Source organism: Chelmon rostratus, chromosome 14 (assembly GCF_017976325.1).
Source record: "Chelmon rostratus isolate fCheRos1 chromosome 14, fCheRos1.pri, whole genome shotgun sequence".
Classification (NCBI taxonomy): Eukaryota; Metazoa; Chordata; class Actinopteri; order Chaetodontiformes; family Chaetodontidae; genus Chelmon; species Chelmon rostratus.
In genome coordinates this window covers 11,006,081-11,020,822 of record NC_055671.1, presented here as the reverse complement: position 1 = coordinate 11,020,822, position 14,742 = coordinate 11,006,081, and the positions used below count along the sequence as shown (strand labels likewise).

The 14,742-nt window shown below is 40.5% G+C and overlaps 3 protein-coding genes across 3 annotated transcripts; 1 reads left to right on the top strand and 2 right to left on the bottom strand.

The window, feature by feature from the left end:
* Positions 1 to 495: 495 nt before the first annotated feature.
* Positions 496 to 3,039, bottom strand: LOC121616859 (diamine acetyltransferase 1-like). Its single transcript, XM_041951687.1, has 6 exons — positions 1,841 to 3,039; positions 1,699 to 1,750; positions 1,509 to 1,589; positions 1,301 to 1,402; positions 1,147 to 1,187; positions 496 to 1,020 (listed from the first exon to the last, which is right to left on the bottom strand). Exons 1-6 carry the CDS (start codon positions 1,904 to 1,906, stop codon positions 853 to 855), a joined length of 510 nt encoding a protein of 169 aa, XP_041807621.1. The 5' UTR covers positions 1,907 to 3,039; the 3' UTR covers positions 496 to 852.
* A 126-nt stretch (positions 3,040 to 3,165) lies between these two features.
* On the bottom strand, positions 3,166 to 6,551 carry prdx4 (peroxiredoxin 4). The gene is made up of 7 exons (XM_041951686.1): positions 6,262 to 6,551; positions 5,023 to 5,140; positions 4,797 to 4,913; positions 4,567 to 4,689; positions 4,219 to 4,349; positions 3,660 to 3,694; positions 3,166 to 3,296 (listed from the first exon to the last, which is right to left on the bottom strand). Exons 1-7 carry the CDS (start codon positions 6,470 to 6,472, stop codon positions 3,246 to 3,248), a joined length of 786 nt encoding a protein of 261 aa, XP_041807620.1. The 5' UTR covers positions 6,473 to 6,551; the 3' UTR covers positions 3,166 to 3,245.
* A 4,135-nt stretch (positions 6,552 to 10,686) lies between these two features.
* LOC121616903 (tubulin alpha-1C chain-like) lies at positions 10,687 to 13,803 on the top strand. Its single transcript, XM_041951771.1, has 4 exons — positions 10,687 to 10,830; positions 12,171 to 12,393; positions 12,504 to 12,652; positions 12,750 to 13,803. Exons 1-4 carry the CDS (start codon positions 10,828 to 10,830, stop codon positions 13,722 to 13,724), a joined length of 1,350 nt encoding a protein of 449 aa, XP_041807705.1. The 5' UTR covers positions 10,687 to 10,827; the 3' UTR covers positions 13,725 to 13,803.
* The last annotated feature ends 939 nt before the right edge of the window (positions 13,804 to 14,742 follow it).

The window sequence follows — 14,742 nt, the reverse complement described above, 5'->3', positions numbered from 1 at the left end:
ATTTCAAGGAAACACTGCTTTTTACTTACATTAATCTGACAGCTAATTTACAAATTAATATATTACATACAAAGTTCTCGTCAGCCTATCACACTCAATACATTTGTTTTATATTAAACTAACTGGTACAATAGGTAAAATGAGTTCCAGTTAAAATCCTACTTACATGTTAATGCATCAGTAATAATAATTTAATATTATAATAATGTAACACTGACAGGGACAGTTCTCTTGCATGTTTTTTTTTTATTTGTGATACTTTGAATACATTTAGCTGATAATATTTCTTTACTTTGACTTAAGCAACATTTTCATTTGCATTGGAGTATTTTTTTTAATGTTGGTTTTGCGACTTTTACTTTATTAAAGGGTCTTAAAACCTCCACCATTGATTCTAAGATACTGGCACATTAACATCATTTTATAACTGTAATACTGCAAGCAAAGATTCATACAATAATTTCATTCAGACGTTATTTCAAATTGTATGAATTTATTGTCATGTTAGTAAAAACAAATATGAATGCAAAACAGAGACACTCCTGCACACAATTATTCCACTGTTCCCAACCTAGGGTTCAAATCTTTGAAGACTTTCATCTTAACAGGCCTCAAAAAACTATTCAAATGAAACACTGTCTGCCAGCAGTACTTAGCATTGTTGTTCCCAAACCTCAGTGTTCAATCAGCAGAGCTCTCTCTAAATGTTGGATTAACTGGAGTTATCTGAAATTGTTCATTATCTAAGGTGACAGTTGATCTTTAAATGTATTTATTAAGTCTGTGCCTAATCAGTGACCAAACAAAACAGCATTATTGCTACCACCAACACATGTTAATCCACAGTACGCTTTATTTGGCACTCATTTTCAGCAGGTCCTCCTTTTCAATCTCAAACAGGCGCCAGCCCTCCTCAGACGAGAGATCGGCTGCTCCTCTTCGCTTGTAGAACTCGATCGACTTGGTGTTGTTTTCTGCTACTATGAAGTGCATGCCGCTACAGCGAGTCTTCACTGCCGTCTAGGGGAAGCAAAGAGCAACAAAACATTCAACTCAAGAACATATGAAGAGATTAGATTAGGATGAGAGATTGCCAAAGTTGAATCTGACACCAGTGAAGGTCCAACTGCACATTTGTAACCGTACCTCACTCAGAACCTTCAGGATTTGTGAACCAATGCCAAGACCTAATGAAAAATAAAATGTAGACTGAAGTTAAAACAGTTCGCACAGTTTCTCTGTAACTGATTAACCTTTATCATCATCTTGTACTATATATAACACTTGTTGGCAACCTTACCACGAAACTCCTGCATGACATAGAAGTCTTCCAAGTAAAGAAGCTTTCCAATCCAAGGGTCATATGTGAAGTAGTACATGGCAAAGGCAATCACAGTGTACTCTAGAGGAAAACACCACAAGTTCAGGGTTGAATTTGTAGGCTTAACCTTTACTTTCTCTTAGACTCTTAGATTGTGACGAGTTTTGTGTTAGAAACATGTTTTTACCTTCTGAGCTCTGCCCTTTTGGGACTTCAGCAACCAGGCAGTGGTAGAATGGATGATCCCCGAAGCCATCTTCAAGGAGATCTACAAGTGGGACATTGCTTTTGTGAGAATGTATAAAGATGAATAAACACTTTTTGAAAATAAGGTAAATAAAAAATGAATGCTTGTAGTTACACATAAACTAAAGCACCTTTCTCGCTCAGCAAGACCTTTTCCTCCATCTCTTCAAATTTAGCAAGCTCCTAAAAGGCAGAAAGATAATAGATTTGCTATCAAGTGGCCCAACTGTCTTATTGGTTGTTTAAATCTGAGGCACTGAACATTTGGCTTACCTTTATTAGCCGCAGGATATCGGACACATCCTTGGGTTCAGCTTTCCGTAATATAAAACTGGCCATTTTCTCTTTTTACTCCTTTTCCCTTTGCTCAACACTCCCCTAAATGTGAATAAAAGCAAAATTTGTTTCTTCATCCGCTCCTCAGGAGTTCATCCCCCGGCAATGAATTTAGAAAACCAGCAAATAGTGAATTGCATTCGAGGCGTCACATAGAGTGGTGCAGCACCTTCAGTAACTTCCCTATTTATGTGTCCCTGGAGGGAGTAAACCTGTTCAATAATCCGTACATGGTCAAACAGTTCTTTACATCCTGGTGTTTTCCTCCTTAGTAGACTCCTTATCTAAGTGTGCATCACTCTGCTTTACTGGAATGGTGTATAAACTGTAATTATTAACCAGACCTGGGAAAAACACGTACCTACTGCACATAATGTCTGTACAGCCGAGTAAAGTATAACCCATGTGTGAAAACGAAAGATACATTTAACAATAATCCAACTGTTCTTAGTAGGTCACTCCTGCTCTGCCAACATTCAGACATATAGACAGTCAAACATTTGCATTGCAGAGATCAGAAAAACATTATTTTAAATCCATTGGTGGTCCCATTTATATAATATGTAATAAATGTCGTGTACCTCTAGTAAAAAACAAACAAAGAAAATGTGTTTGGACATTTGAGGTTGTGGTAGCTCAGAACCAAGCCTGTGTGATGTGGCGACATCTTTTGGTGTGATGATTTGCCAGGAAAGGGTCTTATAGTCAAATGTGAGAATGAGACTTTGTTACAGCCCAATAACAGCCCAAATGACTAGAGATGATATTCTGTCACCTGGATAGAAATGGAATAGAGTTACTGTCTAGTGTTCAGTATCTGTCCTTTAAACAGGCTTTATGTAGTTGCTTTTGGTTGACTTGCTCAAGAGCAATTTTTCTACTACGACAAACAAACCACAAACATGACATTTTTTGTTTGTGGATATATTTCAGATACGGTTGCAAAGCCTAAAAAAGACAATCATATTATTTTCTAAAAGTTGGGTCATTTGAGTGATAGGGTGCTAGTTTCTAAGGCAAGACATGTAAAACACTGTCACACCATAATACGTCTGACGGTACTTATACACTTTGTAACGTTGTTGTTGCTGGTGAGCATCTGGCAGCCACTGGGTGATTTCACATCAGTCACAGCTGTTCCTTCCCTGTGTGACGCAGGCTTTGACACCTTCTGCACATAACAAATCAAAAAGGTATGAACTGAGCTAAAGCTGCTATTTCATGCTAACCCTTAGTCAGATTAATGCATAAGACCAGATAGACAGCATTTTAGGAAAACACACTTTTATTTGTACGTTCTGTGAGAGGTAGATTTCACAGACTGGGACGACGGAAAGGATGATCAGTTCAGTTTATCAAAATACTTCAGCTTGCCTGAAGGGTCTGGAATGATCTGTGGGGAAGAATTTATTAAATTAGTGCATGCTGAATATTTCTTATGATAACAAGAAATAAATTAGGCAATAGAAATGTACTGGAACAATAAGCTATAAACCAGGCTGTGACTAATGTAGATCCCTGACAACAAACTAGTCTGCTAGTACCCCAATTATTATGTGAATGCTTCTATTGCTGCAAAACGGCCAGAGACAGCATATCATTTAAACTGACACAATATTTGTTATTGTAGTTGCTGGACACAGACAAACTGATTTGCAAGTACATGTGTACCCCATCTGAGATCTTCCATCTATTATAGAACAACGCTAGTGCGTCACAGAGGATCTACATGAGTCACAACCCGGATGAAACTCACTGTGTCACTGCCTGGTTTCCATCCTGCGGGACACACTGTAAAAAATGACATAACTCCAGTCAGCACGAGTAGAACAACCGTTAGTTTCCCAGCACTGCTGCATTACTGCATTATAGCTATGAAAAAAAAGAAAGAACTTAAGCTCTTAATATAAACAAAGACTGTATAAAAGAAGCGGATGTAGGACACAGGTCTGAAAAGAGAAGCCAATGTGGAAGTGCTTTAAATCGGCACTCTCTCAAATGACCAGCAATAGTTGCAAAAAGAGTACAATTGTATAGAAGTCTATGAGAAAATGATCCTACTCCTCACTTGATTTATTCCCTTAGTAAACAGTTTCCTAATGAGTTTACAGTCTTAATTGCTAGTTTCAGGTCTTCTTCAATACAACGTGATGTTCATTTTGGAAATGATGTCCTACTTTGAGTAAAATAGACGATAAAGCAGGATGCTTTAGGACGAGCCTACCTTGTGATTCACAAGTTACGCCTGTCAACCTTATAGTCGACCTGTCAATCAGGACAGATGTGTCCATTTGCGGTAAATGAGCTTCCCGTACCTTCTCCATGTTTGTCAGTGTACTGGAAGGCCTGCACCAGCCGTAGAGTCTCATCCACAGATCTTCCCACTGGAAGATCGTTCATGGTGATCTGCCTCAGGATGCCCTTGTTGTCGATGATGAAGAGTCCCCTGAGAGAGATTCAAGCGTCCAACTTTAAGTGTTACAGGTCAGCAAATTGTTGCCACCCAAACCACAGTTTCTTTCATACCTGCTCTTATAACTTATTGACTTTTATTTGCTCCCAAAGCACCTTGGAGTGGTGTAACAGTGTAAAGCTACGCTTTCTGAAAGTAAATCGCCTATAAACCTTTGACTATGGCCATAAATGTAATTGTGAAACTGCACCTCAATGTGTGTCCCTGGTCCTCCAGGTAGACTCCATAGTCTTTTGAAATCTGGTGAGTGAGGTCTGACAACAGAGGGATTTTCATTGGTCCAAGTCCACCCTGCTTCCTGGGTGTATTGATCCTGATAATGACAAGAAATTACTGTACAGTTTATGATTTGCATTCTTTACACTCTAAAACATGAAAAAAGCACCCACTCCCTGGGTGTAATGGGTACACCAAGCTTACCAGGCCAGGTGGGTGAACTGGGAGTCGACAGAGCAGGCGACTACCTCTGTATTGATGGCAAGAAACTCATGCACCCTATCGCTGAATGCGATGATCTCAGTCGGGCAGACAAACGTGCTGCAAAAGACAGAACAAACAAACTTACATGAGAATGTTCTCCGTGGGGCAGCGATCCCAGCAAGACAAACCAAGTGATTACGTAGCGCGTGTTTCAGATGTTACTCACAAGTCCAGGGGATAGAAGAAAAAGACAATATATTTGCCTCTGTAGTCTGACAGCTTCAGCTCCATGAATTCACCGTTAATGACGGCTGTTCCTTCCCATTGTGGTGCAGGCTTTGAAACTGAAGCAGAGGAATGCATGGATTGATAAAACCAGAAATCAAATGTCAAACGTGCATTTCAGGAAAAACATGCAAAGAAAAAAGATCACAGTGGTACTTTAGCTTTTAAATGACAGATCATTTAAATGAATTTTCAGTATTTTACACTCTTAGAGGTGCTCATTGCACTCCAATATACACTTTGAAGCCATAAGGTTAAGTGTGTATATCTGAACATCATTCTTAGAGGCACTTTAAATGACTTTACATAGTTCACTTTAACTCCATGTTTAATATTGGTATTCTTTGTCATTATTCCCATTTTGTTCTGTATTCTTGTGCATCATATCCACTGTTTAATTACTTACGCATATTCTACTATTAACTGCACATTATTGCTTTGTTTTAATCATTTACTTATGTTCTTTGAAATGTTCCCCAATGTTATTTTTTAATTGTTTTTCTCTGTTTGTATATTTTTCCGTGTTGTTATTCATGTTCCACCCACATGCGCAGTCTTAGAGATAATAGCAAAAGATAAACATCAAAGTTTAGAAAAATCACTGCAGTGTTTGGCTGTGGTTGTGGAAAATAAACGTTGCGAACTTTATTGCGACACATGACAAACAGAGAAAAAAATGCATGAGTGAGGAGGAACAGGGGCCATATATTTCTAATGGCTAACTTTACATTGACTTACAAGGCTGCACATTATAGAGCCTCACGCTTGATCACATGAGTTAAATGGACGGCGCTGACAGTTTCCAAGTGCGTCTGTTATTTTGTCTGACCCTCCAGTGTTATCAAGAGCAGTCTTGGCTCTGGGCCATACACCGTCATGTGTCGAAGGGGCGGGGGGGAGGAACTCAAACTGAATTTCAACGAATGACGTGTCCTACAAAAACCCGGATCGCATGAAAAGTTTAATAACCTCTCCCACTGCCCACTGCGAATTAAACTATAAGGCAATCAAACGTGAACGCAGGCTGCAGGCGGACGCTGTCAGTTTGTTTCTATTGTCCTGACAGCAGGAGCAGCACGCTGAAGCTGCTGCAGCTGTCTGTCATGCAAGGGGAGGAAAAGCAAACCTGTGCGCGCTCCCTTTACGCAAACACTAACTAACGAACAGCAGAGAAACTCACTCTTGGCTTTGCTGAGGTGCAGGGAATGGTCAGACACTGGCACTCGGAAAGCCTCTCCAGGATAGACGTGTCCTCCCGCGTAGTTGTGACACTGGGAGTTTTTCGCATTAGCGCCTTCCTCTGCCGAAGTGGCCGTGGCGAGGAGGAGGAGGAGCGCACAGAGCGCGCAGAAAAGCTCTTTCTTTACATTTGTGTGGAAGAGAAACTCCATTGTGTCGCTTGGAAAGCACGTAGCCACTGCCGAGCGCTGTGTTTCAGTCCGTTGGCAGGATTTGAAGAAGCCTTCTTCCTTCTCCTCTTCTTCTTCTGCAGCAGCGGCTCTCCTTATTGTTGCATTACTGCCATCTTCTGGAGTTAATTAGCTCATTTTGTCCGCGTCATTCACCACATTTTCCCTTTCAACCCAGCACACTTAACAAATGCATAAAAAATAAATAAATACATAAATAATCACTCCTGTGTCATAATTCAGCATATTTTCTCTTTCGTGCGCTTCTTCCCATCACTCCATGTCCCCCTGCTACATATCCTGCACTCAATGCATGAAACACAAAGATGGAAACAGAGATGGAAAGAGGAAAGTGTGAACAATACCTCCTCAATGAGGACCAGACACACTTCATGGAGTTTGATCTTTAGGGTCTCTGAGCAGGGGGGTGCCAGAGCCTGCATGCTTTTCACGCCATCGATTTTCTGCATCCTCTATGTTTATGTGACAAGAGTGAATGAACTGCACTGCACAACATTTCAGGAACAACAAAAGCAACAGCACCCTCCCTGCAAATATTGCCCACTTTAAAGGTAAAATCAGCAGCATGTTATGCTACACTAAGATGTTGCACAAAGTGATATAAGTTGCAGCTCATAACATTTACTGCCTCCTCACCAGAGTCTGTATATAGCTTAATAGAATGAACTGACGTCAGACGTACAGGTTTAATGACAAACAAGTGGATTCAGGTCTTATGCATCTTCCTGTGTTTGGGACAGACAGACAATGACAAAATCATCCTGATTACCTCCACCAAGTCAACTTAATTATGGAAAGACAAATAAATCTATGTGAAAAGCACAAAAGGGCTTTCATAAGGTAGTAACTGTGTGGGCCACCTCTGAACGCATGATCAAAAGCCAGTTTTGCTCTCTACATAAAACCTGTCAGCAGGGGGCAGTATAACGTTTTCATTCCTGTCAGATGGACACAACTGATTAAGATTAAATGCCAAACCACACTTCAGATGTAAGAAAGATGACAAGACATCCATAGAAGCAACAACTACAAACTGAGCCCAGTAATAGTTAAAGAATAAATATTAACATTACACAGCATGTACCTTGATAACACCTGTAGGCCTTTTATACACCTACATGATATAGATTCTTGCATTTTGTGTAAAAGAGTCAGCCGTTGTAAATAAGGTTTTTACAGCAGTGAACATTCTGGTTCTGCTGTTTGTTGTCCTCTCTGGAGTCATTAAGGGCGACATCAACAACTGGTACATCTAACTATCCATCCATCCATCCATTCTCTTCCGCTTATCCGGGGCCGGGTCGCGGGGGCAGTAGTCTAAGCAGGGAAGCCCAGACTTCCCTCTCCCCAGACACTTCCTCCAGCTCTTCCGGGGGGACCCCGAGGCGTTCCCAGGCCAGCCGAGCGACATAGTCCCTCCAGCGTGTCCTGGGTCTTCCCCAGGGCCTCTTCCCGGCATCTAACTAATCAGGATTTATTTAGATGCCTGCAATTAAGGGATTATTATATAAAACATATCAAAACAAATGAGGATAAAATTCATCCTATAGTTAAATTACTGGTTAAGGCATATAGTCATCCTATCCCAAAAGCATTGTCTGCTCTATATGGTTGCTTAATGGAATCTTAAATGGAGTCAACATTATATGTTAAAACCAAGTGGGAACAAGAGCTGGGTGAGGAGATACCAGAAGGGATATGGCTTGATCTGCGGAAAGCACACCAAACTACTACTCAGTCACTGAGGTGGAGAGAATTTAATTGGAAAAATTTAATACAATATTTTTATTACACCTAGAATCAAAAGCGAAGAGTTGAGTACTCACCAGCCATGCTGGAGACTGTGTAATGACATAGATTCAGACCACACACACATTTTTTGGAATTGCACAAATATTCAGCCCTTCCGGGGGAATGTTCACTCAGTTCTCTGCAATGTGCTGGGATATGTGATTCCTAAATCTTGTCTTGTTCTGTACTTTGGACATTTGGATGGATCGTAGGAGACCAATATCTGATTAAGATTCTTTTGGTGGCTGGGAAGAAGGCCATTACTAAAAACTGGCTCAAGACTGAACCCCTGGTAACAAACAATGGATGTCAATCATAGACGACATATTAGCGATGGAACATTTCACATACAAGCTGAAAGTGAAAGAACACTTGTTTGTTAAAAGATGGAGGAAATGTTATAAGGAGAGACTGGATCTTACATTATTGTATACAGGCTCTGCTCTTGATGATTGTATTTTCTGTTTGTTTGTTTGATTTTGTTGTTGTTGTTTGTTACTTGTTTTATGATTCTCCATAATCCAGATCAGTTGATATTAATTTGGTTCTCACTCAGATGTAAAATGTTCTGACTGTAGATGGTCTTGCTACTCAGCTCAGTTTAGTCACTTGGGGGCAGTGGAGTTGAACTCCACACCAGGCTGAAATGACAAACCACTGTACCAATTTCAAATTACCTGAACGTTACCTATCAAATGACTTTTACAACATCAGGTGTTCCAGTGCACCACTTGCAGATCTTTTATCAATTGAAGGTGTACTTGACTGGGAAGAACCGAGGCTCGACACTGATCTGGTTTAAAATAGATCAGTGTCAAGCCTTATTACTTAACTGCATGAGGTATGTTCTTTATGGATAGCAGTTTTCTTTATTGATCTGAGAAAAGTGAATGACTGGCATATGCTTAACATGAACATTACATCCGTACCAAAACATGAAGTGTCAAATTCTATTAAATGTTTTGTGGATGCATCGAAATTCATGCATTTCTTCATGCATGTACTTCATGTAATCTGTGAAATGTTGCTCAGCCTAAATGTGAATCATGCAGGTTATACAGCAGACTTGAGAACAGTCTAACAAAATAATACGTAGGAGGTTTGATCTGAATCCTTAAGTAGTGGGGATTTGCTTCTGTTCTACTCACATGATCATAATGCCTGAAGAAAATAGCTGAATAGATTTCATAATCCAAGCATGTTATTGTAATGTAACAGCAGCGACGTCAGACATACAGAAAGCACATGTACTCGAAGAGGTGGATCAGAGAAAAAACATGCAAATATCTAAAATCTTGACCAGATACTGAACTAACATTTAAAAACTTGAAATAGTGTCTGGTAATATTTTGTCAATAGTGCAAGTCTAGTACTCGCAGTTCTTATTATAATGTAAAGTTGTTCATAATTGCTTAGATTAAAATAACTATACAGTGAATCCATATAGACACACAGGTGATACAATATACAAATGAGTATATTACAAACAAATGGTACTGTAAGCACAACACACTGATTTACAGAGAAACAACTTGAATTCAATATTTTACTGTGAAAACTCTCAAAAACAGATGTATAACAGGGATTTTTCTTGAATACAAATCCTTAAACTCCTGTTTTTTTGTGCCAGCATTATTCAACTGTAGGAAGGAAACAAGAAATATTTCAAAAATCATTTCATTCTAATTTCTAAAGAAAGCAAAATGGAAAGATTTCTCGGTAAATGGGGACCTCTGGTGGTGGTAGAGGGTGGAAGTGAAAGAAAGGCTGAGAGTACAAGAATTCATATCCTACATCAGGAAGATGTTTTGACAGAATGTAAGTCCACCAGGTGACTACCTAACTCCATACATAGTAGGTGAAACTTGACTACCTTGACCAGATGATTCGGTAGGCCTGTTAAAATTAAATAATACACATTTAATGAAATATCAGTCCCAGGGGCCATTTTCTGTAAAGGGTGTACATTCACTTTAGATACTTTAAGTACTTTTTGCTGTATTTACAGGACTCATGGTGTGAGTATTTTTACTTTGCTGTGCTGGTATTCTTACTTAAGTAAAGGACTGGAGTATGAGTGGTGGACAAAGAATCTAGATCATTAATTTAGGTAAAAGTAGCAATACCACAGTGTAGAAATAATCTGTTGTTAATGATGTGATGATAGACGTGAGACAAAACAAACGAGTGAAATCTCTTTAAAAAGCACTCACTTCCTGTCTGGATCATACTGTCGGTTAATAACACGCACGTGTGATTGCCCCACTTTCCAGCAGCGCTCGTGGCATTTCATAGTGGAATACGGCAGTTCATTTTAACCAATAGGATTCCCCCCATGTGATCCCCGAAACCAATCGGATTCAGCAGCACATTCCCGCCGGGTCAGAGAGTATAAAACCGCCCTGCCCAGCGAAAATTATCAGTTGCTTCTTACACAGGACTCATAAAAGCCAAGCGGTAAGAGCTAACTTAGCCTGTTCCTCTTCTTGTTCTCAACCCCGACAGACTTCACAGCTTCAGGAAACATGGTGAGTATGGAAACATAGTTTTTCTTCACTTTTTGTGTTGATTCAAGCCAATTACAAACTGTCGTCAGGCGGCAGTGCAGTTTAACTATTACACAGTTTAACCGTCAACCGTTATTAATTTAAATAAGCGCCATTAACGGTCTACATTTGAGCTTTGTTTAAAATTAACACATAAAACGTTTGAGTTGAAAGACTGTTCACCAAACTCCACCTTCAGTGGGTCGTTATAACTGTAACTTTGGTAGTGTAAGCTAACTCTACAGGGCACAGCCCAAACTGAAGTTTAGTCTGAGCTGCCAATTTCCGGTTTTCGTGTCTGCGCATCGACCCAGTTGGCGAAGGTCAATGTGTTTCCAGCCTGAAACATTCCAGTTTGAAGCGGCCTGGCCTTTATGAAACTGCAACCACAGGCTTTTCAAGCCTATTCACTCAAAGCCCGCTGGGCCTTGTGAACTGAATCTTTCACGTTTTGTTGGCCCTCTGCTTTTGTGTGTAAATCTTTAGCTAACGTTACAGCTGTGTTTGTTGTTCCACCACAGAAGTTTTTGCTCTGGATGGATGGATGGATGGATGGATGGATGGATGGATGGATAGATAGATAGATAGATAGATAGATAGATAGATAGATATACTTTATTTATCCCAAGCTGGGAAATTGCAGTGCAGCAGCAGCATTACACATAGTGAAATAAGTGAAAAATTGTGAAATAAGACTATAAAGAACAAACTATACATAATAAAATATCAAAATAGCGAGCAGTAAGAAATTATATACATAATAAAATAGCAAAAAGTAGTAATGAAAAGTATCGCACAAAAAAGAATATCAACAGCAAATGGCAGTGTGTAGAAGATAAAGTGTACCATGACTGTAAGCATTACACACAGTGAAAAAAGTGAAAATTCGTGAAATAGGACTATAAAGACCAAACTATACATAATAAAATATAAAAATAGCAAGCAGTAAAAATTATATACATGATACATAATACCAACACATGATGTTCTTCCTTAAGCGCACTGTATGCCTGAATAATCAGCCTCTTTGTGATTAATTTTTTATTAAGGGGTTTCTGTTCTGCAAATCAATAGCTGAATGTGCAACATGTCATCAGGTGACCTCAGTCATGATTATCTGGTTCTTTACAAAGAGCCTTTTTTATAAAAGACTCCTCCATAGATATTACATTGGCTGTAGAGAAGTTCTCACCATGTGATGAGTAGCTTTCAGCGTCAAATTAAGTTCGTTACAGATGTTACAAGAGCTTTTAAAGATAGCTTTTCAGCCAGCCAAGTGTGTTTTTTATAATTCCTAAACTTTCTCCCACCTCTTTCCACAGCGCGAGTGTATCTCAGTGCACGTGGGTCAGGCTGGTGTCCAGATTGGCAATGCCTGCTGGGAGCTTTATTGTCTGGAACATGGGATCCAGCCGGACGGACAGATGCCCAGTGACAAGACCATCGGAGGAGGAGATGATTCCTTCAACACCTTCTTCAGTGAGACGGGAGCTGGAAAGCATGTCCCCAGAGCTGTTTTTGTGGATCTAGAGCCCACTGTCATCGGTAAACTCATGAAATATAAATTATAATAAATATTGAGGGTGGAGAGGAGATCTTTTTAAAAATCCCCCAGCCAGTCAAACCCGCCTATAATGTATGGTACTTCCCCTTAGATGAGGTGCGCACTGGGACCTACCGCCAGCTGTTCCACCCTGAGCAGCTGATCACTGGGAAGGAGGATGCTGCCAACAACTACGCCCGTGGACACTACACCATTGGCAAAGAGATCATCGACTCTGTGCTGGAGAGGATCCGCAAACTGGTGAGTACATTCAGAGCAGATTTTGGTCCTGAATATAAAATGAAAAGACAGAACTGTATCTGATGTGTGATCATTGTGTCTCCCTCTCTGTCCTCAGGCTGACCAGTGCACTGGCCTTCAGGGCTTCCTGGTCTTCCACAGCTTTGGAGGTGGCACCGGCTCTGGTTTCACCTCCCTGCTGATGGAGCGTCTGTCTGTCGACTACGGCAAGAAGTCCAAGCTGGAGTTCTCCATCTACCCAGCTCCACAGGTGTCCACTGCTGTGGTGGAGCCCTACAACGCCATCCTGACCACCCACACCACCCTGGAGCACTCTGACTGTGCCTTCATGGTGGACAACGAGGCCATCTACGATATCTGCCGTAGGAACCTCGACATTGAGCGTCCCACTTACACCAACCTGAACAGGTTGATCAGTCAGATTGTGTCCTCCATCACTGCTTCCCTTCGTTTTGATGGTGCGCTCAATGTTGATCTGACAGAGTTCCAGACCAACTTGGTGCCATATCCCCGTATCCACTTCCCTCTGGCCACCTATGCCCCTGTCATCTCTGCTGAGAAGGCTTACCATGAGCAATTAACGGTGTCAGAAATCACCAGTGCCTGCTTTGAGCCAGCCAATCAGATGGTGAAATGTGACCCTCGCCATGGCAAATACATGGCTTGTTGCCTTTTGTATCGTGGTGATGTGGTTCCCAAAGATGTGAATGCTGCCATTGCCACCATCAAGACCAAGCGCACCATCCAGTTTGTGGACTGGTGCCCCACTGGTTTCAAGGTTGGCATCAACTACCAACCGCCCACTGTAGTTCCTGGTGGAGACCTGGCCAAGGTCCAGAGGGCTGTGTGCATGCTGAGCAACACCACTGCTATTGCAGAGGCCTGGGCTCGGCTTGACCACAAGTTTGATCTGATGTACGCTAAGCGTGCCTTTGTTCACTGGTATGTGGGTGAGGGTATGGAGGAGGGAGAGTTCTCTGAGGCCAGAGAGGACATGGCAGCTCTTGAGAAAGATTATGAGGAGGTTGGAACTGATAGTGTTGGAGAGGATGATGAAGGAGAGGAGTATTGAGCAGGCATGCATTCCACTGTATTGATCTCTGATCTGTGCCTATATTGATGCGGAAAAATAAAGTTTGTTCATTGACTGAAGTACTGTTTACTTGAACACTTTTTCCATAGGGCAGAAGTACTATTTGAGAGCATTTTAAATAGAAGTGCAGAATCTTCTGTTTCTGTAGTTTAATGCTAAGGGCAGCTGCTATCTTGGGCAGTATCAAACTGATTTGTGTAGTTTCAGATGGCATTATTTTTAGAAATACCTTGTAAAAGGACAGTTACTCTGCTAACATTGCACTCCAGGCCACAAATAAACATCTTTAAATAACATATCTGAACCACCCTGCAATTACCTAAAGATAAAGGGGGAATGGCACTCCCAAATTTAAAAGAGTATTTTCATGCTGCGTAACTACTAAAATTAATTTGCTGGTGTGATGAAGGATATGTAGCTAGATGGAAAGATATTGAAATTTCTATTCATAAAAAAACAATTGAAACAACCATAGGGGAAACTGAATCTTCTACTTACATAAGAGGGGAACATACCTTAAACCCAGTGATATCTTTTACTTTAGATATATGGTATTCCACTGTGAAACAATTAAAAATAGGTAAAGAAATAGGACTATTAAAATGGGTTGCTTATGCTGACAAATTTGCACCGAGAAAATTTGATGAGACATTTAAACAATGGGCAAAAAAGAGAATTACAGCCATGTGCACAACTTTAAAAAAGGGTGAAATGAAAAGTTTTCAAGACCTAAAAAATGAACGGTGGAGATTCTCTCCTGGATGAATATGAGTATGAGTTCTTATGTTTAGTGAATTACACATCATTAACAAACAATAACAGCATTTTCCAGGCTGCTACTCTTAACAACATAGATTTAAGTGACCCTTGTAGCTTAACATGAAAATACATAGCTGTCAATCAGTTGATTAATATTGAACGACCACAGCATGAACATGTGTGACCTTTACAGAAACCACACATCACTGAATGAAACCACCAGATATGGCAGAGGAGG